This window comes from Capricornis sumatraensis, chromosome 9 (assembly GCF_032405125.1).
Source record: "Capricornis sumatraensis isolate serow.1 chromosome 9, serow.2, whole genome shotgun sequence".
Lineage (NCBI taxonomy): Eukaryota > Metazoa > Chordata > Mammalia > Artiodactyla > Bovidae > Capricornis > Capricornis sumatraensis.
The window spans coordinates 18,464,957-18,488,558 of NC_091077.1; the positions used below are offsets into that span (position 1 = coordinate 18,464,957).

Here is a 23,602-nt window from a genome sequence, read left to right on the forward strand (position 1 = left end):
AAGCCTGTGCGCCACAACTGCTGAAGGCCACGTGCTTAGAGCCCATGGTCTGCAACATGAGAAGCCACCACAGTGAGAAGCCTGCACACCACAAGCAGAGAGTAATCCCTGCTTGCTGCCAACTAGAGAAAGCCCATGAGTAGCAACAAAGACCTAGCATGGCCAAAAATAATAATAAATTTTTAAAAAATAATGTGCTCCTCTGGACGCAAGCACTCACCACCTGGTGCCTCCTAGGGCATCTTGGAGCCACAGCCAGCTGGAGCCAGCTCTCTATCTCCACTGCTGAGCCCACCTGCCTTCAGAGTGTGTCTGTCTACACGCTGGCCCCAGAAGATGCAAAAAGAATTAAGTAAACTGATTTGTTGTCAGTTGTCTTTACTGACTCGCAAGTAACAACAGTTTCAACCTGTTAAAAGATAAACTGAGGCTTGTTAACTTTTCAAAAGATTCTCTGAGCAAACATTGCTTTGAACCGAGCAGCGCCAAAGCCAAGATGGTGAGGAGCCTCCGCAGCCGGGAGCAAGGGGAGAGGTGTTCACACAGGAGATGATTTGATGGCTGCGGCTGGCACGCGCTGACTGATCTGATCGGGTTGTGGATGCTTGGACGCCGGGGTGATGCCCCCTGAGTTCCATTACTGTCACGGGTGGTATTCACATTGTGGGTCCCCTCCTGTCTCGTCCCTTTCTGCTGCTTTTCTCGCTGTCACAGCAGTTAGACATCACCGAGGGTAGGTGGGTTCTGAGATGGCGCATCTGGGTGTACAGTCCAGACTGTGTGGTTGGGCACCACATTATCCCTTTAGATTTCTCTGTAAAGAATGAGATAGGAGAGCTCTTTGAGCAACAGTTTTCCAGGCAGATGGCACACAGCACATCAGCAGCAGACATGACTAATAAAACTTTACTTATGGACACTGAAATGTGAATTCAGGTTTCTTACGTGTTGTGAAATAGAATTATTTTATTTATGTACTGATTTTGAAGTATAGTTAATTTGCATTACTGTACCAATTAGAACTTTTTTTTGACACTTTTCCCCCCAACCATTCAAAACTGAGAAAACTGTTCTTGGCATGCAGGCCATCCCAGACCAGGTGACGGGCTGGATCCAGTCTGGGTCAGCCACAGTTCACCAGCCCCTGCTTTTGGATGAAAGCAGCGAAGGCACCCTGAACTTGAGCCTTTGTTTTAGACGCCTAAAGCCACTGACTGGGGACATGGCAGGGCAGGGGAGGTGGGGTGGTCCAGGCGGCTGGCTGGCGCCCTGTGGGCCAGCTTGGGGCTGGAGGGGAGCCTGGCGTCCCGGAGGTGCCAGCCTGTGTCTGCCGCTCCAGCTCCATGGTGATCCGAGACCTGACCCTGCGCAGCGCCGCCAGCTTCGGCTCCTTCCACCTCATCCGGCTGCTCTATGACGAGTACATGTTCTACCTGGTGGAGCACCGGGTCGCCGAGGCCACTGGGGAGACACCCATTGCTGTGATGGGAGAGGTGAGCGCTCCCCACCCCCACTCTGGGACAAGAGGGCAGGCCCCGGGGTCCAAGAGGACACATCGAGGGGGGTCAGCGGCTGGGAGAGAGCTTGCCTGCCCCAGTCGGACTGACACGGGCAGACCCTGGCTCCCGTCACCTCCCTGTGAGACCCCAGGCAGGATGTCCTGCCTCCTGGTGGCAGCGCACACACAGCGTGTCATTTACCTTTTCAGTCATCTCACAGTAAACAGTCAAGTGGCATTCAGTACATTCATGGCGTTGTGAAACCCCCACCTATCTTGTTCCAGAACATTCCACCACCCCAAGAGAAAACCCCATTCCCACTGGCAGGCCCCCCATGTACCCCTTCCTCCAGCCCCTGGCAACCACTCACCCCGTCTCTGTCTCCGTGGACCTGCCTGTTCAGGACATTTCCCAGCCCTGGAGTCACAGCCTGTGTGTCCTTCTGTGTCTGCTACTCTTCCCGAGCATCGTTTCTCAGGGTCCATCCATGTGGAGCGTCAGGGCTTCCCTCCTTCTCATGGCAGAGTACTCTCCGATTGCCTGGCTATTTGCCACTTGGCTGACCCATCACCTGCTGATAGAGGGGCTGTTTTCAACTTCTGGCTGGTGTGGATCATGCTGCTGTGAGCATTCCTGCACACGTTTTGTTTGAACATCTGCTTGAATTCTTTGGGGTACATACCTGGGAGTGTATTTCTGGGTCATGATGAGTTTGTTTTGAGGAGTAAACAAGGTGATTTTAGTGCACAGAGATTTTAGTGCATGATAAGCAGAGAGAAAAAGCGGCCATTCCTTCCCTGAGCACTCAGAGGTCAAAGCCTCTGTGCCCTTGCTAGCCTGGGCAGTCGGCACCCCCTGTGCCCTCCAGCCACTCCCAGGCAGGGCCTAGAGAGTGTCAGAGGGGACAGCCCAGGCCCCTGCAGCTTCAGGGCCATTTCTCAGGGCATAAGCCCCCTCACTTACAAAGCCAAACCAGTTTCCACTGTAGACACGGCTCACCTTCCCCGGGACCACCCTGCAGAGCCCCTCACTCTGAGCCTCTCTCTTTCAGTTCAACGATCTGGCCTCCCTGTCGCTGACACTGCTGGACAAAGGTGGGTGTGTCTGGGCGTTCCCTCCCATCCTGGGCATAGTGGAGGTGGGGGCGGCCCCTAAGGCGGGGCCCTGGGCAGCAGCCCGCATGTCCACCGGGGCTCAGAGCAGAAGCCCCCGCACTCCTCCTAGATGACTGTCCTGCTCCCCCGGCCATCCACACCAGGCCCGGAGGAGCAGGGCCATGGACGGGACTGAGACGGCTAAGTGCCTCCTCCCTCCACGTCTGGAGAGGGAGTGGGGCAGGTGGGGCAGTGAGCACCCCTGGGGCCCATTCCCTGCCCCATGGGGATGGGAGGCCCAGTGCCCAAGGGGGACCCTACCAGGTGCATGACCCAGGCACATGGGCACTGGTTGAGGGGTGGTCGCGGGCAGGAAACCCCCAGTCAGCCCACACCCGAGCCAAGGCAGGGCCCTCACCTGGCCTGTTCGTGTCCCCTACCCCACCCGACCCCACAGATGACATCAGTGAGGCCCACTCGGAGACCCGAGGACGGGGCGAGCCCCTGGTGAAGCGGGAGCGCAGCGACCCCAACCACCCCCTGCAGGGCGTCTAGCTGGGCCCCCAGCTCCAGGCCCGAGCTCCGCCACAATAGTGCCTCTTAGACAAGTGACCTTTACTCCGAGTCCAGGCGCCCTGGGCCAGGGTGCCCATAAAAGACACCCTCCTCTTCCTCAAGACAAAAACCGCTGTGACCCTGGAGGAACTGTGCACCAGGTGCCCAGGGCCTGAGCTGCACACTGGGGCACCCAGCCCACCTTCTCCTCCTCCGGAATCTCCTCCCCCTTCGGCACACACCCTGGCTCAGAGCTGGAAGGGGCCAGGCGGTGTTGGCCAGTTGCTGCCTCCCCTCCCAGCTGGGAACTCCAGTGGCCCCTGGGAGGAAGGGGGTGTCCCGAAGCCCTCCTCGTGTCCTGCAGAGGGCAGGGGCCATCTTGATCCTTGCCTCATGGCCTCCTGCCCAGCTGGTCCCCAAGAGTCTGGTCTCTAGATGCCAAAGGGTTCAGAAGCAGCTGCCAAATGATCCCTGGACGGGGCTCAGCCCACAGCCCCACGTGGCTCAAGAACCAGTCACCAAAACAGGCTCCCTGGTGCCAAGACCCAGTGGGACCTTTCCATCAAACCCAGAAGCTTGATCTGCAACCGGAAGGATTGGGATTCTGCCCAAGTTCACAGCCAACATCAAGCTCAACAGTGAGGTCTGGAATGAGTTTGTTCCAGGGAGTTCAGGAGATCAGTGTCCCCTCGGCGCCTTCAGAGGGCAGCCCATCCAGCCAAGACTGTGCATGAACAGCTGTGTCTAAGCCTCACTTCACAGAACCTTCCAGACTGCCTCCCTTTGAAGTAGCGATCCCTGAGCACTGTGACTCCAGCAGGTCCCATCTTGAACTGCTCAGAGTCCAAACTCTTCTCTGGGGACGAACCCCAAGGCCCGGCCTGGCCCTGAGCTCTACACGCTCCGTGTCTGCATCCCTCATAATTTAACCCGATGCACAATGGGCCTGGGACAGAGGGCTGCCCCACAGCAGCTGCAGAGAAGACGGCAAGCCTCTGGTCTAAGAGGGCCTGGCTTCGCTTCTCTTTTTGAAAATATGTTCATACCGATAGTTTCGTGATCTAATTGTTATTAGAACGTTCCTTATGAATGTGTATATGGCAGTATATCCGGTCCCCAGTGGTTTCCTCGTGCATGAAGAAGGTACTAATGGAAACTCACATGGCCTTGCAAACCCTGTTTCTTGACAAGCAGCGCTGTGCATCCGTGTCCTCGAGTGCACTGGGCAGGGAGCTGAGGGGAAAGATGAGAAATCTCATTCTAAGGAACCAGCGGCCTGTTGTGCGATCACCGAGTGCATCTCCTCTCAAGACTGCAGACTCAGATGAACTCAGACAAAAAGAATATCTTTAAAGATACATCTGCTTTCCTGGGAGTCAAGTTCATGGTTCCTGGACGGTCACACCTGCCTCTTCCTCCACGTTTCTGCCTTACGCCCTGTCTAGTCCTTTGCCGGATTCCATGAGGAGGAATATAAACGACATAAAGACACCAGACTTTCGAGCCCATTCTTGTTTTTCGTTGCAATAAACACACTGAATGTACCCACTGAGGGTCACGGTCCACACTCCCACCCCTGCCCCGCCCCCTGTGGTCCTGGAAGATTCAGCACCCCCTCCCGCAGGCCCCTAGTCCTGGGACAGCAGGGCGGCCCAGACTGGGCTCCGCGAGCCTGGGAAGGGGCAGGAAGGAAATGGCGCTTTCCTCCGGCTCCCTGGGGAATGTTCCAGAAGGGGCAGTTTCCCCAGGCCGAGAGGACAACAAAGCAGCTCAGCCCAGGATGGGCAACACAGTGTGTCCAGGCTAGAGTAATCCAGAGGTGCAGCATAAACCCAGCTCCAGCCGCTGATGCAGCCCATTGTTTACCAGGCGTATCTGGTAAAGCGGGGGCGGGGGGGGCATGGGCTGGACGTCAGAACCCCCTAAGGATCAGTGCCTGAACCTCTTGCAGAATCACCAGGCCCTAGCCCCAGGGAGCCCGGCTTGTGGCATTAAGGTCGGGGCTGGGCATCCATAACCGTTGCCACCACCCTCTCTGCAGGGGGTGGGGGGTGGGCATGGGGTGACCCAACATGGGATTGTGGGACTTTGGAGAAATCCTGCAGAGAAGAGCAATGCACTCAGGAACCAGGAAGGGCCCAGGGGCAGGAGGATGTTCTAGAAACCTGGACGCAGTTCTCAGTTGCCCGTAAAAGCTGCTTCTAGGGGGCGAGGCAGGTGCCCCGTACGCCGCCGAAGTTGCTCAGCCTCGGCCCCAGCCCAGGCCTCTTTGTCCCGAGTGGCAGCCCAAGTGACTCCAGGCTACATGAAAATTATCCCAAGCTGGGAACCCCAGGGCCTGCGCTTGGCTTAATGCCTTTGCGGTCCCCATCTTGAAATTCCTACAAATTTTCCACCAAAGGGCCAGTGCTTTCATTTCACACTGGGCCTCACAAATACTGTGGCCAGTCCTGGGGAGGAGCTCCCAGGACCCAAGCATGCAGCCTCTCCCTCAGCCAGTGGCCAGGCCCCAACTCTGTGCAATGCCCTGCCAGGCTCTGAAAACCCAGCAGAGCCCAGAGGTGTCCCCACCCTCTCACGGTTCAGGATTTCAGCCCATGGCCCCTGAGCAGCATCAACCCTTGCACAGGGCAGGAGCCGCACCCCTAACCTTCCCCCTCAGAGATCCCAGCCAGGGCCAGGCAATAGGGTCCCTGGTAGGGGAGGGCACCTTAGGGCCTGGGTAGCTGGTGAGGCTCATGAGCAGAGGTGATGCCCACATGATTGCTGCCCCAGGAGCCAGAGAAGAGAGAGAAGGAGGGGAGCCCACTGAAGGCTCCTGGGTCATTAAGTCCCTTGATGGCCCACTGGGTAGTGCATAAGAGGGACCCAGTCCTACCAAGAGCCTCAGGAGGTCCTGACCAATCACAGTGGCTTCTCTGTAGATGCTCTGGTCCATTCTTTTTGACGATCTTCCCAGGTAGGTATTAACCACCCCCATCCACTGTCATACCCATGGGAAAATCGAAAGTTACTGGCTGGAAAGCAAGCAGGATGGCTGGAGCCCCAGCAGCCATATTGGACCCTGAGGTGGACATCATACAATAAGGGTGGCAAAGCAATGAGACAGAGGCGCTTGGGTTCCCAGGGCCCCAGTGAACCCTCCAGTCAGAGTTCAGTAAACCATCATTTAGGAGGGTTGCAGGGGGACCCACTGATGTTCCTGCTTCTAAGAACTCTCTGGTAGCAAGAACTCTGAAGCAGAGTATGGGGTGCACCTGCATATGACACGCACACACACGAGCATGAAGCTGCAAGAGTGCTAAGAGAGATTCTCCCGGCTGGGAGTGGCTCTCCCGGCTGGGAGTGGCACCCCCTGCACCAGTTTTCCTCCCGCTTCTCTGGCTGTCCCTCTGTCCCCACTCACTACACCTGGGTCCTGCTCCTTCCACACCCTCTGTGACCTCGTCCACATGCTGCTGACTCGCTCAGCATCTGAAAATCCAGACCTCCTGCCCAAATCCCCACCCCACTGCCCAAGAGCCCCCGTTTTAATTTTTATTGGACTGTCACTGACTCGATGGACATGAGTTTGAGCAAGCTCTGGGAGCTGGTGATGGACAGGGAAGCCTGGTGTGCTGCAGTCCATGGGGTCAGAGTTGGACATGACTGAGCAACTGAACTGACTGATAGTTGCTTCACAATGTTGCATTTACTGTACAGTAAAGTGAACCAGCTTACATACATCCTTTCTTTTTTGATTTCCTTCCCATTTAGGTCCCCACAGAGCATTAACTAGAGTTCCCTGTGCTGTATAGTAGATTCTCATTAGTTATCTACTTTATACACAGTATCAGTAGAGTATAGTGTCAATCCCAGTCTCCAAACTCACCACAACCCCGAGCCCCTGTTTTAGACATGGCCCACCCCTAATGCTGCGAGTGCAGTCTGAGCAGCCGGCGCCTACTTCATCTGGTTCCAAGAAGATGCCCAACCTCAACTAGTACAGAGCCTTTGGGTTTCCACAGATTTATTCACTTTGAAGGAGCTCAACTGCTTTTTACCTGGAGCCCACTTTTCACTTTTATGCACTGGAGAAGGAAATGGCAACCCACACCGGTGTGCTTGCCTGGAGAATCCCAGGGACAGGGGAGCCTGGTGGGCTGCTGTCATGGAGTCGCAGAGTCGGACACGACTGCAGCAGCAGCCGTTTTTATTTCATCCCAATCCTCTGCCGCCCCCCTGTGGTCAGTTTGTGACACTGCCTCTTCCTTTACACTGGGGAAAACAGCCAACTCCGATTTTGCCTAGAGGCGAGGCTGTTGTGTTTACACTGAAATTGCAATCACGCCTAGAAAGACCAGAGCTAGCTGTCTCTCTTCCACATCCCATCTCTCCTCCTCTTTCTCAATATTTCCTGTTTATTTATCTCCCTACAAGATATTCAGTAACTGTTAATACAATGAGAAAAACAGTAACCTCACCAACACCAAGTGATCTGAGTTGTCAGTAATGATACAAATTGCCATCAGGTGCCTTCCAGATAGGTTATTCTGTGTTATTCCCACCCAGAAATCATCACCTTAATTAAATCAGGAGGAAACATCCAACAGCCCCAAAATGAAGGCGTATTCTACAAAAGAGCTGGGAGTATTCCTGACGAGAGGCTTCCCCGGTGGCTCAGTGGTAAAGAATCTGCCTGCAATGCACGCAGCGCAGGTTCGATCCCTGGTCTGGGGAGATCCCCGGATATGGAAATGTCAACCCACTTCAGTATTCTTGCCTGGGAGATCCCGTCGACAGAAGCCTGGTGGGCTACAGTCCATGGGGTCCCAAAAGACTCGAACATGACTGAACAACTAAACAATAATTCCTCACTAGGGTCATGGTGAAGGAAAAATAAGACACAGGAATTAATCCAGACTAAAGGAAACTCGAGGAGAAATGACATCTAAATGCAACAAGGGGGTCTTCCCTAACAGTCCAGCGGTTAAGACACTGCATTTCCATTGCAGGGGGCACAGGGTCCATCCCCTGGTCTTGGGAACTAAGATCTCACATGCCGTGCAAAGCCAAAAGATAGAAAATAAAAATTAAACGAGGAATCCTGGACTGGATCCTGGGATAGGAACAAAACACTGGCAGTCAGCAGATGAGACCTGAATAGGTTTGTAATCACTAGTGTACTGATCACATATTGATCAGTGCGAATATCCTGGTTTTGAGCATTGTGCTGTTTAAGCAATATTTGGGGAAGCTGGATGAAGGCCACATGGAATTTCTTGGCAGTTTTTTCAACTTCTTTGTAAGTTTGAATCTTTTTTTCTTTCTTTTTTTTTTAAAGTTAGGGGAGGCCGAATTTATTTTTAATTGAAGGTTAAATCCTTTTCATTACAGGGGCTTCCCTGGTGGTCTAGTGATTAGGACTCCACACGCTCAATGCAGGGGACACAGGTTCAATCCCTGGTCAGGGAACTAAGATCTTGCATGCTGCACAGTGACCTTTAAAAAAAAAAAGATCTTTTAAACTACAAAGAGTAAGGTCAGTGCACGCGTGCTCAGTCACATCTGACTCGTTGCAACCTCATGCGCTGTAACCCGCCAGGCTCCTCTGTCCATGGGATTATCCAGGCAGGAACACTGGAGTGGGCTGCCGTTTCCAGCCTCCCCAGGGATCGAACTTGGGTCTCCTGCGACTCCTGCAATGGCAGGCAGACTGTTTGACACTGAGCCACTTGGGAAGCTTCACGATCAGTATTTCCTCCTAGATGCACATTTAGCTGCGGCAAAACATGGGAGGGAAGCTGATGCACCTAGATTGGATCAGGGGTCCCCCTCTCAGCTTCTGCGTCGGCCACACCTTGCTGGCAAGAACTTGACCCAGTGGGCGACAGTGGGAGAAGAGGTACTGAACAGAGGCGGCCAGGAACTCCTGCTGACTAACCTCTGGGTCCTCACCCTGCACGTGGGGCTGGGCACAGAGCAGCTACTTCCCACGCCAGCTCCCTGCCCACAATGGGTAGATGATAACTAAATTACAGCTGTGAAGGCCCTTTTCCTGGGGTCTAACTACAGAAGCCATTTTCCAGCTTGGCTGTGGAGAAGGAAGTTCTTGCTCCTCAGGGCTTCAGCCCAGACCCGGGGTCAGGGGAGGAAGAAGGCAGCAGAGAGGCTGGCCAGCAGCTTAAGGGAAACCACTGGGGTCCCTCCATCTCCCACTCCTGACCCTTGTCTTGGAGAAAAATCACAAACTCCTCCAAGAGCTCTATGGCCTCCCAGGCCCTGTGGGGCTCCTTGCTCACTCAGCCCCAGCCAAACTGAGCTCCTCACTCGTCACCAAACTGGTTTCTGCCTCAGGACCTTTGCACTCACTACTGTCTAGAGTGCTTCTCCTGCAGGGCTTCCACTAGAATGCCACCTCCCCAGATCCCCAGAGGGGACTCCTGGGAACAATCTTTTTTTATTTTTTTTTTTATTTTTGGCAGTGTCAGATCTGTTGCCCTGCAACACATGGGATCTTAGTTCCCCAACCAGGGATCAAACCCACGACCCCTGCATTGGAAGGTGGATTCTTAACCATGGGGCCACCAGGGAAGTCCCTGAACAGCCAACCTAAAGTACCCTCTCTGTCACTTGATGCTTTACTATTTTTTCTGTAACACTGACTGGGTCACTATCTCAAATCATTTCACTTCCGTGTCTATTGTCAGTCCCCCCACAGAAGAATGCAAAGCTCGGTGACGGCAGGCTGTCTTGTTCCTGGGCCCCCAAGCGTAGAACAATATCTGAGACGTAGTAGGTGTGGTGAATATATGCTGCCGTGTAACGAGTATTCTGTGGTTTGGTTTATAACAGGAAGCATCATTTATCTTTCATGGAGGTGAGGAATGGAAAGGGCCAGGCTGGCCAGTCTCTCAGGGCTTTGCCTTTTGGTCTCTTTTTAATGTGTTTGGCTACGGCAGGTCTTAGCTGCAGCCTGTGGGATCTGGTTCCCTGACCAGGGATTGAACCCAGGCCCCTGCACTGGGAGCAGTCTTGGCCCCTGGAGGACCAGGAAGGCCCTGCCTTTTGGTCTCATTTCAGCGCCTTTACAGCATGGCAGCCTCAGGGCAGGGGGACTGCTTACAGGACAGCAATGGCTCCAGCGAAGCAGGCGGAAGTTGTATCCTGTCTTGTGAGTCACACGGTATCACTTCCACTTCCATAAATGGACGTGTAACCAGCCTGCCCCCATTCAGGGAAAATGGAGCCCTCACCTTTTTTTTTAATTGGAGAAGAGTTGATTTACAATGTTGTTAATTTCTGCTACACAACAGTGACTCAGTTGTACATATTCTTTTCCATCATGGTTTCCATTATGTTCCATTTTTTGCGACACTGAATATAGCTGTGTTGTACAATAGGACCTTGGTGTTTATCCGTTCTGTATGTAACAGTTTGCATCTGTGAACTCCAAATTCCCAGTCCTCCCTCCCCCACCTCCATCCCCCTTGGCAACCACAAGCCTGTTCTGTGTCTGTTTCGTGAGATAAGTTCCTCTGTGTTGTATTTTAGAGTCCACATGTTAAGTGGTATCAGGTGGCATTTGAGACCTGACCTTTTGATGGGAAGAAGGTCAGAGAATTTGGGGCCATGTTTTAAAACCATCAGAGTAGGCAATCAACAAATATTTCTTGCATAAATAAATGTTGACTAAGTGAATGTGTAAGAGGAGACCAGATAAAGGAAGCAAAGGTCTAAGGGACACGACACAGGCACCCATGGCCACCCGGATGAAAACCATGAAACCAGGGGAAATTTAGTTGGCTCATCAGGCTGATGGGGCTTCCCTGGTAGCTCAGTAAAGAAGCTACCTGCCAATGAAGGAGACACGGGTTCAATCCCTGGGTCAGGGAGATCCCCTGGAGGAAGGCATGGAAACCCACTCCAGTATTCTTGTCTGGTGAATTCCGTGGACTGAGGAGCCTGGCGGGCTGCAGTCTATGGGGTCGCAAAGAGTCAGACAACTGAGCGTGCATGAACATCAGGGTGATGGGTTTAGCGTCCCTTGAGAAACCACAACTGGATTATATTTAGCCAGTGATGACATGTTGCTGGGAGTCTCCCAAAGTGTGGGATGGACGTGGTCCATGCAACTGACTTTTGGAGGCATGCAGACACAGCATTACTGACACAGAACCTCATGGATTAGAGTTACCTCAGTTCAGTTCTTCCATTCCTTCTCGCTGTGTCAAGAAGTTTCAGTTGAGTGACAATATGCCTTTAATAGCCCTCTAATACTTTGCTAATCTCTTTACATTTAAAAAAAAAAAAAAAGGCTTGGGGCTTAACACCTTGGCAGGCAACAATATCCACCCAGAATTACAGAACACTGTTTTTACAGTTTTTGTGTTTCTTTTTACAGCTATGGCTCAGTGGTTTTCTATCTGAAGTGGCAATATACGGTATCTATTTAATGTCAACTTCAACTAATAAAAGGCACATAAAGTATTAAGTTCATTACGGGTCAGAGGGTTCAGAGACATGGCAACAGCCAAGAACACTTACCCAAGAGAAGTTACAGATAACAAAATGTAATGAATACAGTGATTGTTGTTCTTTAGTTGCTAAGTCGTGCCTCACTCTTGCAACCCCATGGAGTGTAGCTCGCCAGGCTCCTCTGTCCACGGGATTTCCCAGGCAAGGATACTGGAGTGGGGTGCCACTTCCTCCTCCAGGGGTTCTTCCCGACACAGGGATTAAACCTGCATCGCCTGCATGATCAGGCAGATTCTTTACCACTGAGTCACTAGGGAAGCCCAAACATAGTGATACCGGTAAGACCTAAGAAAACTAAGTGTCTGTACTGCAGGCTAGACACCTGGGTTCGATCCCTGGGTAGGCTAGAGTCCATGGGGTCGCAAAGAGTCAGACATGACTGAGCGGCTTCATTTCAGTGCCTTTCCAGCACTGCCATTCTAGCTGTTCCCTGAAGAATTTCTAGCCAATCTCTATGGCCTGTGCCTGCAGCCTGGAGGCAAAATCCAAGGTAGCAAGTGAGTATCTTACTAAAATGCAGATTCTGATTCAGGTCTAGGTTGGAACCTGGGAGTCTGTATTTTCAACAAATTTCCTGGTGATGCTAATGCTGCTGGTTTGGAGGCCACAGCAAGAAAGTAGCAGGCTCTAGAGAGAAAAATCTAGTATGCTACTGCACACCTCTGCTCAACTCTGATTAGTGATATTCACACTGGTAGCCTGAGACTGGCCACATGAAGTATTTATATCAAGGAAATCAGATTACAAGGCAGGGTCCGTTTTATTGTTCTATTGTCTTCAAAACTTAAGTATGGGGAAATGGTAAAATTTACAAGAAACTATATATACACAGGCACATGTGTAATTATAGACAGAAACACACGCTTCTCTGCTTCTCCCAAAGCAGCAGGAGCTGTTGAACATTCACCACACCCCATTGGTTGTACAGAAGTGTATAGGACAACCATATAAATACCGCAAACCAGTCAATCTTAAAGGGAATCAGCCCTGAGTACTCATTGGAAGGACTGAAGCTGAAGCTCCAATACTTTGGCCATCTGATGTGAAGAGCCAGCTCATGGAAAAGACCCTGAGGGCAGGAGAAGAGGGTGGCAGAGGATGAGATGGTTGGACGGCATCACCGACTCAGTGGACACAAGTTTGAGCAAACCTTGGGAGATAGCAGAGGACAGGGAAGCCTGGCCTGCCAGAGTCCACGGGTGAGCAGAGCCAGTCAGACAAGACTTGGCCACTGAACAACAAAACTACTATCGAGACCCAACAAGTAAACAGTTTAAGAGTTTTGGGCCAGTCTGTTAAAAGAACTCAGCTCTGTGGCTGCAGCTTGAAAGTGGCCAGACATTGTGTCAATGACTATGGCTGTTTTCAAGTAAATCTATGGGCACTAAGATTTAAATTTCACATGATTTTCATACGCCATGAGAGATGATTCTTCTTTTGGTTTTGTTCCTACAATTAAAAATGTAACAGCCACCCTTAGCTTGAAGACAGATGTGGCCCAAAGGCTACAGGACCTCCTCGTCACGATCGTACTGGAGCAGGAGTGGGACTGGGACCCAAACCGAAGACCTGGAGCACAAAGTTCCAAGCGTAGGGATCAGCCAGTGGCTCAGAGAGTTTGGGGAGCTCCGAAGTGTGAGAAATATGCTCACATGTCCAAAACCAAGGAATGGAGACACGAAGCACGGTGAAAGTGAGACTTTTAATGATGGTCTTGCGAGACCGAGTGTCTGGTGGGCAGGCACAGCCAGGACAGTTACAGCAAGCACTTTATTCGCTAGCACGCAGGTCCCTCCCTCGGTTCCTCATCGGCTGGGTACTATGGGGTGTATGATCATCCTGGAGGTTTGGTTATAGAGTATCCTTCCTTCTCCCTTCCCGACCTAATTCTGTTATTTCTCAACCAAGATTTTAGTTTCTCTCTCTCACAACATCCCGCTTGCTTAGGGACTTTCCAGGTGTGTGAACTTTGTGGTGGTTACGTCAGCAAACTGTTAGGCAAGCTTGGCTGCTAGTAGTTTTCCACTCAGAGGTAGCTACCTTTGAAAATGGACCACTTTTTTATTTCTTACAAATTCCTTATGGAGAAGCTCTATACAGTCAGCAAAAACAAGACCGGGAGCTGACTGTGGCTCGGATCATGAACTCCTTATTGCCAAATACAGACTAAAATTGAAGAAAGTGGAGAAAACCACTCGACCATTCAGGTATGACCTAAATCAAATCCCTTAAGACTATACAGTGGAAGTGAGAAATAGATTTAAGGGACTAGATCTGATAGACAGAGTGCCTGATGAATTATGGACGGAGGTTCGTCACATTGTACAGGAGACAGGAATCAAGACCATCCCCAAGAAAAAGAAATGCAAAAAAGCAAAATAGCTGTCTGAGGAGGCTTTACAAATAGCTGTCAAAAGAAGGGAAGCAAAAAGCAAAGGAGAAAAGGAAAGATATACCCATTTGAACGCAGAGTTCCAAAGACTAGCAAGGACAGATAAGAAAGGCTTCCTCAGCAATCAACGCAAAGAAATAGAGGAAAATAATAGAATAGGAAAGACTAGAGATCTCTTCAAGAAAATTAGAGATACCAAGGGAACATTTCATGCAAAGATGGGCTCAATAAAGGACAGAAATGGTAGGGACCTACCAGAAGCAGAAGATATTAAGAAGAGGTGGCAAGAATACACAGAATTTTACAGAAAGATCTTCACGACCCAGATAATCACAATGGTGTAATCACAAACCTAGAGCCAGACATCCTGGAATGTGAAGTCAAGTGGGCCTTAAAGAAGCATCACTACGAACAAAGCTAGTGGAGGTGATGGAATTCCAGTTGAGCTGTTTCAAATCCTGAAAGATGATGCTGTGAAAGTGCTGCACTCAATATACCAGCAAATTTGGAAAACTCAGCAGAGGCCACAGGACTGGAAAAGGTCAGTTTTCATTCCAATCCCAAAGAAAGACAACGCCAAAGAATGCTCAAACTACCGCACAATTGCACTCATCTCACATGCTAGTAAAGTAATGCTCAAATTTCTCCAAGCCAGGCTTCAGCAATACGTGAACCATGAACTTCCTGATGTTCAAGCTGGTTTTAGAAAAGGCAGAGGAACCAGAGATCAAATTGCCAACATCCGCTGGATCATGGAAAAAGCAAGAGAGTTCCAGAAAAACATCTATGTCTGCTTTATTGACTATGCCAAAGCCTTTGACTGTGTGGATCACAATAAACTGTGGAAAATTCTGAGAGGGATGGGAATACCAGACCACCTGACCTGCCTCTTGAGAAATCTGTATGCAGGTGAGAAAGCAACAGTTAGAACTGGACATGGAACAACAGACTGGTTCCAAATAGAAAAAGGAGTACGTCAAGGCTGTATATTGTCACCCTGCTTATTTAACTTCTATGCAGAGCACAACATGAGAAACGCTGGGCTGGAGGAAGCACAAGCTGGAATCAAGATTGCCAGGAGAAATATCAATAACCTGAGATATGCAGGTGACACCATCCTTACGGCAGAAAGTGAAGAACTGCCTCTTGATGAAAGTGAAAGAGGAGAGTGAAAAAATTGGCTTAAAGCTCAACATTCAGAAAACGAAGATCATGGCATCCGGTCCCATTACTTCATGGGAAATAGATAGGGAAACAGTGGAAACAGTGGCTGACTTTATTTTTCTGGGCTCCAAAATCACTGCAGATGGTGATTGCAGCCATGAAATTAAAAGACACTTACTCCTTGAAAGGAAAGTTATGACCAACCTAGATAGCATATTCGGAGAAAGCAATGGCACCCCACTCCAGTACTCTTGCCTGGAAAATCCCATGGATGCAGGAGCCTGGTAGGCTGCAGTCCTTGGGGTCGCTGAGAGTTGGACACAACTGAGCAACTTCACTTTCACTCTTCACTTTCATGCATTGGAGAAGGAAATGGCAACCCACTCCAGTGTTCTTGCCTTGAGAATCCCAGGGACGGGGGAGCCTAGTGGGGCTAGTCTATGGGGTTGCACAGAGTCAGACACGACTGAAGCAACTTAGCAGGAGCAGCAGATAGCATGTTAAAAAGCAGAGATATTACTTTGCCAACAAAGGTCCGTCTAGTCAAGGCTATGGTTTTTCCAATGGTCATGTATGGATGTGAGAGTTGGACTGTGAAGAAAGCTGAGCGCTAAAGAATTGATCCTTTTGAACTGTGGTGCTGAAGAAGACTCCTGAGTCCCTTGGACTGCAAGGAGATCCAACCAGTCCATCCTAAAGGAGATCAGTCCTGGGTGTTCATTGGAAAGACTGATGTTGAAGCTGAAACTCCAGTACTTTGCCCTCCTGATGCAAAGAGCTGACTCACTGGAAAAGACCCTGATGCTGGGAAAGATTGAGGGCAGGAGGAGAAGGGGACGACAGAGGATGAGATGGTTGGATGACATCATCGACTCAATGGACATGGGTTTGGGTGTTCTCTGGGAGTTGGTGATGGACAGGGAGGCCTGGCTTGCTGCGGTTCATGGGGTTGCAAAGAGTCAGACACAACTGAGCGACTGAACTGTTACGAGAGGGATGAGAACTGAGGCAACCAAATCTTTCCATTTTCCAAACCATCCTTTTAACCAATCTGTGAATGGATCATCAATTCCAGCATTTTCTGCCAGCTCACTGGTTGAGGTCATTAGTCCTTCTAAGGCCTTTGTGATGGCTCCATCAGGAGCTGTATTTTTGGGAAAAAAAAGTACAGCATTTCCCACCCAGCATAACATGAACGCCCCCTTTCTCTGCTAGTTATCATGTCCAGTGCGATCTTACTTCCCAAGCCATCGACTGGTGGCATCCAATTGGCTAGCTACTCCTTGGAGGGCATCTCTGATATATCTGATAAATCTGTTGGTTATAATATATGTAATTAATCCAATCTACTTTTTTTTTTCCTTTTTATTAACTGTGGACCACCTAAAAAGTACTGACTCAAACCCTGTAGGCTATTTGGTTTCAGGCCTTGAATTCATTAAGAACTCCCTTAGGGACTCCTATTGAATCTATATATATATGTATATACACATATACATATATGTCAAAGGAGTCCACCGCTGTTCTCCGACTTCACTGGCTGGGTGGCTTTTCAGGTACCTTGTGGAATGCCAGGGTGAAGGGAATGGCCAATTGAATGAAGGCACAAGTTCCTGTCCAACTTGACGGCAGTCAGTCTAGGAGGTTCCTTTTCCCACAAAACCACCACCAGCCATCAGCCCGGGGTCTACGGAAGGCTGAGTAGGTGCTGTTGTCTGGCTCACCGGTAATGTTCACGATGCTCGCACAGGTGGCAAGTTCTCCCAGGGGTCTACTGAACTCTGCCCCCTGCCTAGAGGCAAGAGCACTCGCTGTGCTCAGTCATGTCCAACTCTGCGACCCCGTGGACCGTAGCCCACCAGGCTCCTCTGTGCATGGGACTTTCCTGGGAAGAACACTGGAGTGGGTTGCCATTTCCTTCTCCAGAGGATCTTCCCCACCCAGGGATCGAACCCAAGTCTCTTGCATCTCCTGCACTGTTTCGTATTGCCTATGGAGAAAGAGGGGATGGCTTTTGGGTCTGACCTTTGCAGTTTGGGAAGAGTCACGACAGATTCTTGCAGGTCTTTTCCCCACGCATTTTTGTCCCGGTAAAGGGCCAACATGTGGTGCGTTCCTCCCAGGTCAGTGCCCCATCTGAGGGTGAACTGGTTCCCCACCTGTGCCTGTGGGGGTCCGGCCACACGCGCATTACATCACTCTTATGATGGGCTTGCACTGTAAATTTGACCCATTCAACCCAGGCATTCATATCTCCATACCCTGTGTCAGTTTCTAAAGTCTGTCTTAGATCTTGGTACCTCAATTATTTCTATTCTTTTGGGATCATTAATAGAACTAACATGGTTTTAGGAGCTCAGGGTTGGGACAGTCTCCGACACACAGGAGGTTTTTATTTTCAATAAAGTTAAGAACAAATCACCCTAGGGGGGGTCTCTCCCAGTGACATCTGTCCCTAACCCATATACCTGAGATGCTACTTTTGGCTCTTAATCTAGGGTAGCTGGGTTGTTAACAGTCAAGAGGATAGGGTTGCATTGTAGATTTTGACAGGCTTCTGGTGGAATGCCCTTTAGGTATATTTTGTCTTTCAAAGGCCTCACCTACCCTATGTTTACCATCCAGTCCTGAAACCTGGTGGTCCACTGTACATCATCCCAACTGGGGCAGGGCCTTGCTCTAGTATAAACCAAATCTGGTTCAGGGCAAAGATACTCATCCGCCTGCGACAACTGTCTCTGGTTTTCTAAGTTTCCACAAGGTAAAATTTGGCAGGCATCAAAACTTAATCATCTGAGGTGACAAGGTTTTGGTTATATTGACAACCAACCTGGTTGGATAATCAGGGATTCCTTGTCAATTTCGACTCTGACTTTTTACCTGTTGGTTTCAATACCAGTTTCCAAAGGTGTGGCCACATGGTTAATGGTTATTGTGGAGGGGAGGATTCAGAGGGAGGAATTTAACAAGGTTTTCTTAAAGTTACTTTTAAAGGCTGCTCATTGGTCCTTTCCCTTCCTTTTGAGGTCTCTTTTATTGGCCCCTTGACTCGTGTATAATGAGTACAACCTTTCAGCAGTGCACACAGCTGTCTCAGTGGTCAGGAGCATTTGATAAGGGCCTTTCCAGCTTGGTTGGAGTTTGTCTTCTTTCCAGGTTTTAATTAACTCCAAGTCACCCAGCTGGAAGTGATGAATTCTACAGGCAGAGTCTGGGCAAGATGTCCTTTTAATCTGGGGGATGATAAGGCAGAGGAAATGGTCAGTATATAGTTTCTTAGAAATTGGTCTTCGCCCAGGAGGTCTGCCTCCTGAAGTGTGTTTTCCTAATCACTCTCTTGTTAATTTCCTGGCAGGCTGCGCAGCTTCTGTAAACCTGTTTTGCAATGCTGTAAATTCTCAGACAACCAGTTTCTAAGTATTGCATCATACATAGCCCAGGGGCCCCAGTGGTCATTAATTCCCTCATCATGGGCTTGCTTATCATTTTCTTTCCATCAGGTAACACCCATCTTCGGTCTTCAGTTTGGGTGTTCGAGATCAGGTTCAATAGACTCACTTTCTCCCCTAGAGAGGCTCGCTTAGTGGCTTCATCTGTGAGGCTGTCCCCTGAGGCTTCCATAGAATTCCCTTCCTGGTGACCATTTACATAAGCTATAGTTACCTTGTCTGGAAGCAGACTTTCTGGCATTTGTTTAATCAATAAGAGTATTGTACCTAACGCTGATGGCTCTAAGGTGAAAATGAAAATGAAGTTGCTCCGTTGTGTCCGACTCTTTGCGACCCCATGGACTGTAGTCTACCAAGGTCCTCTGTCCATGGGATTTTCCAGGCAAGAATACTGGAGTGGGGTGCCATTTCCTTCTCCAGGAACTCCTCCCAACCCAGGGATTGAACCCGGGGTTCGACCTCATTGTAGGCAGACGCTTTACTGTAAGGGAAGTCTAAAGACATGGCTATATTAACACTTTAACATCAGATATTAACTTAATATTGAATTTTTTTTAGTTTTCATGAATCTAAAATTCTGGCCAGTTATCTTTTGTATTTTGAGAATTTATATAGGCTCTTAATTTTCTCAAGCCAATTAAGTAGTGCTTATTTACAAAATAATTTTGATAACATCATCCACAGGTAAAGCATATTACATACCTATAGACAAACAGAGAGAGCTCAGATTAAAATTTACTAGATTATCTCTAGCTAGCTTTCTTTAACAACTGCCTATGCAGTAAAAGAGTCCATTTTGGCTATTTTTAGGACAAAAATTTTCCTTTAATTCCAAGTAGAAACCTGCAAGAATAAGTTTTGTACATGCATAAACCAGGTTGGTGTTAGAGGCTGTTTTCTGATGCCCTGTGTTTCTGTGTTTGAGGGATTTTATTTCCCATTTTAAGCTGAATTTGTCATGGGTAAAATTTACTAGTGAAATTGTGTGGTGGGCCAGTGTGCTGCATGTGAGCTTAACTCCTCCAGGAGTCACCCCAGAGTCGTTCCAGCCTTCTTACGTGTCTCAATAGCCAATTCTTATTTAAGACCCCTGGATAGGCAAGTGTTTTAATTAATGAGTGGGTTTCCCTAGGGAACCACTGCACGGTATGAGGACTTGGCCTTCAACATTCCCGGAAATGTCTCAGTCACCTGAGAATCATGAGCGGCCGGAAAGAGTAATGTCCCATTTCTTTGGAGCAAAGCTCTCATGTAAAAATCTTCATTTTTATCCGGACAAATTCTAGTTAAGCAAACAGAGGAAAAGCATCACATCAGCCTCCAACTCAACTGCTCAGCATAGACCGCTCTGTCTCCTACAAGCAGGCAATAGTGCTGTCTTTCATCAGAGCCTTACTCAGTGGCTAGTCCTGGCAGGAGGATTATCCTGCCCCAAATCTCAACATCCTCCCCAGTGGACTATGGGGTGGGGGTGGGGGGATGTCAGAGGAAGAATCTTTATTTCCCCCTTTCTTTGGTTCCCTAGGCCTAGAATATTTATTCCCCATTTTCAGCTGGTCCCTATGCCTGAGTTTCCCTGTGCACTCAAGCCCCCTACACTGGAGGCTTCTTGCACACTCTTGAGAATAGGTTTGACCATCTCAGGCCGTTTCTCAGGTGGCGCTAGTAGTCAAGAATCTCTCCGCCAAAGCAGGAGACTTAAGAGATGCTGGTTTGATCCTTAGGTGGGGAAGATCCCCTGGAGGAGGGCATGGCAACCCACTCCAGTACCTTTGCCTGGAGAATCCCAAGGACAGAGGAGCCTGGTGGGCTACAGTCCATGGGGTCGCGAAGAGTCTGACATGACTTAGCGTTCACCGCCGTTTTCCTCGGGAAGAAGGAAACCGAGGATTGGGACTCCATACTCGCTTACATCTCAGTCACACACACTCGACCTCCGAAAATGCCCAACCACCAAGGCAGTACTTATAGTTCAATTTTTGCCTGGTTGCCCCGGTGCCCGCTTTTCTTGCCTGTGTAGGTTTCACTGTCTTCCAGACGTTGGGCGATAGCCAGCCCACGTGATCTATGAAAACAGTCGCCGCAAGGTCCAGGGCCTCGTGGGCCATTGGTCCCGGAACGCCCATTCTGATGGTTCAATGAGGCAGGTCCCCTGCGCTGAGTCCCCCGACCAACATCTGAGCCCCGTCCCACCCCCATGGGCCTTCCCTTTGGCCAGTGATCTTCAACCTCTGACCTCTACTTCCCCCAACCATCCCCCCACCTCTCCACGTGGCCTCAGAAAATTTGCCTGACGTACGGTTCCTTAGAAGGGAAAACTGAGGCCTGAGGTGACATAGGGAGCCCCAAGACCCCCTCCAGGGTCCCCTTCAAGCCCCGGGCCTGCGCACGTGAAAAGCCTCCCCCCGCCCCAAACCAGGGATTTACCTAGAAAAAGGCCTTTGTTGCGGAGCCCTCCACTGTCCACGCTCCAGCCTCGGGGGGCAGAGCCGGAAAACAATCGGAAAGCAGGGGCATGAAAACCCACTCCGGCCGGGCAGCTGTAAAGAACTTCGGATCCTGTTGCCCGCCGCGCGCTCGAGACTCACTGCGCGTGCGCCCTGCCCGGCCCTGCCCACGCCCCCTGGGTCGGCGGGAAAAGGAGGCGGGGGCGGTTAATGCGCAGGCGCGTGCTACGAGCTTGGCCTGAACCTGACTGCTATCCGGAGCGCGTCTCAGTGCCGGGCTCCGCGCGCAGGCGCTAGCTGCCCACCTCGCTCGGAGTCGATTTGGAGAGTGCGCACGCGCGGGAGTTTCTGGCAGAAAGCAGACGAGCCCGGGCCGGCGCGGGGCCTTGTGGGAGGGCTTAAGGAAGTAAAATGGCGGACCTGGCGAACGAAGGTAGGGGAGGCGCCGTCTGGGGCCAGCTGGCGGCCAGGGAGCGGGCGGCGGGAGGTCCGGGGGCCACAGGCCCGAGGGGTGAGCACTCCGGGTGCGGGGCATCTGTCTGCTCCGGAAGAACGGCCCAGCGGGCCTTGCAGCCGCCCCCCATTGCGTCCCCTCAGGCCGGGCTCACCCGCCCGACCCATCAGTCCCGGCAGCCCCGGCCCTACCACCGTCCGGCCAGACGGCCCGGGAGACGGCGGGGACCGCGATCCTGAGGCCCTTCCGCCTCTCAGGCCAGGCTGGGGGCCGAAGGGGGCGGGAGGCACGGCCGCAGCGCCTCGACCTCGGATGTAAATAGATCTCGGGGCCTGGTCGTGGGCCCAGCGCGCCACGCTCTCTCCCCGCCCCCTCGTTCTCGGGGACCCGGGCTTCCCTCCTCCCTGGCCTGGCTGCCAAGCCGGCCCACCCCCTAATCCTGTGGCGGTGCCCCAAGCCGAGGATTGAGAACGTCGGGTTTGTTTTCATCCCCACCCTCAACTCGGCCCCCCAATTCCCGCCAGTTACCCCGGATCCTTAGTGGCGACCGAGAGTCGCGCCTCGTCTTAGCTCCTTGAGGCCCCAGCCGCAGGGTGTGGGCCGCTGAAAGCCCAGCTGGTTTTCGGCCCTTTTTTTGGTTGCACTTCCAGAGAGAGACAAGCTTGTGTGATCCCCTCCTCTGCGAAGCGCTGACATCCCAGCTGAACGATTTTGACAAGGTTACAGTTCCGAACGGCTGAGAGAAAGCGCGCCATCAGCCGCCGCCGTCTGATGAAATCAACTGTGATGTTCAGATCGCTCGTAGCTTCAGGACTTTCTGAGGCTTGTGTTTAGCTTCCTTCGTTCTTAGGTGCACAGCTGCGGGCAAGCGGTCACCTGGCCCTGGTTCCCCCTCATACTCTGCTCCCTGCTGGCCTGTGGTTTCCCCCCGCCCCCCCCCCCCCCCCCCCCCGCACAAATGACGGTCCTAAGTGCTCACCCTGGTGGAGCATTTGGGGCAGTACCAGGTACTGTTCAAAGACTTGGGCAGGCAGCTATCTGGAGAATAGAAGTTCCGCACAGAAGTTCCCAGAGGAAGGTACCATCAGCCCTGGTTGTCGGTGAGGAAACTGAGTTAGAATGGTTAAGTTACTCCTCCAGGGCAGGTCACACAGCTAGTAAGGAGCAGGGATGGGCATCAACGTGGTCTAACTTCAGAGCCCCCACTTCACCTCTCATCTGTACCACATATCTTTGATAAGTTAAAGGAGCTGGTGGAGGGTTGAGGCATTCCATTCACAGGATCCATTTAAAGGCAGAACGGGCACTGGATAAAAGAGAGTCAATAGGACACACCTTATATATTTGCGAGTTTGGCCCGTTCACATTCTTGAACTCAGGGCTCATATTCAGCACCTCCATTTGGATGTCATATCAGATGAAACCCCTATCTTTCTCCCCCAAAGCCGCCCACCCTGCCAACTTTCTCCCCTAGTGGTAAATAGCAGGTCCATTGTTTAAAATTGCTCAGGCCAGACACCTTGAAGTTGCCCCTGATGACTTTCTCTCACATGCTGCAGTACATCTTTGTCTGTTCAACCTTCAAAATCTTTCCAGAGAATGACCGCTTCTCACCACTGCTGCTGCCACTGCTTGGTCCTCCCTGTCACCTTCACCCATCTGGCAGATTCTCAACCCAGAAGGCAGACGACCCCTGCGTCCCAAGACCTCCCTGTCCTCCCCTCCCACCGCTCTCTCCCGACTTGCCCTGCTTTAACTACTCCAGCTTTCTCAGCGCCCGTCTCGCACTCCGTATCCCCCCTCTGTTATGCCGCTGGACCTGCTGGTTCCTCCGCTTGAGTCAGTCTTCTCCAGTTGTCCCTGTGGCTCGCTCCTGTACCTCCTCCAAGTTCCTCCTCGCATGTTGCTTTGTTGAGAACTTCTATTTTAACCACCTATTTTAAATTTTATCCTCATTCCCTATCCCCTTTACTCTGTTTCGTGTTACTCCACAGTGCTTATCACCTACCAGCAAGCTGGGTTGACTTGCTT

The 23,602-nt window shown here is 51.0% G+C and overlaps 2 protein-coding genes and 1 long non-coding RNA gene across 8 annotated transcripts in view; 2 read left to right on the top strand and 1 right to left on the bottom strand.

Moving 5' to 3' along the window:
• Positions 1-3,148, top strand: part of RFX2 (regulatory factor X2) — a 40,066-nt gene extending 36,918 nt beyond the window's left edge. Inside the window, exons 14-16 of the mRNA XM_068980700.1 lie at positions 1,340-1,493; positions 2,551-2,593; positions 3,051-3,148. Of these exons, the coding sequence (XP_068836801.1) occupies positions 1,340-1,493; positions 2,551-2,593; positions 3,051-3,148 (295 nt within the window). The remainder of the gene's footprint in view (positions 1-1,339; positions 1,494-2,550; positions 2,594-3,050) is intronic.
• On the bottom strand, positions 406-21,239 carry LOC138085996 (uncharacterized). Its single transcript, XR_011145386.1, has 3 exons — positions 21,098-21,239; positions 1,870-2,073; positions 406-814 (listed from the first exon to the last, which is right to left on the bottom strand). It is a non-coding gene; the product is annotated as an uncharacterized lncRNA (long non-coding RNA).
• A 208-nt stretch (positions 21,240-21,447) lies between these two features.
• The window catches only part of RANBP3 (RAN binding protein 3), a 50,674-nt gene continuing 48,519 nt past the window's right edge, over positions 21,448-23,602 (top strand). The window contains exon 1 of one of the 6 annotated variants that reach the window (XM_068980704.1): positions 21,448-21,550. In XM_068980704.1, coding sequence (XP_068836805.1) covers positions 21,529-21,550 — 22 coding nt within the window. In that variant the 5' untranslated portion in view covers positions 21,448-21,528. The remainder of the gene's footprint in view (positions 21,551-23,602) is intronic. The other 5 variants (XM_068980702.1, XM_068980701.1, XM_068980707.1 and 2 more) reach the window with 5 other exon arrangements.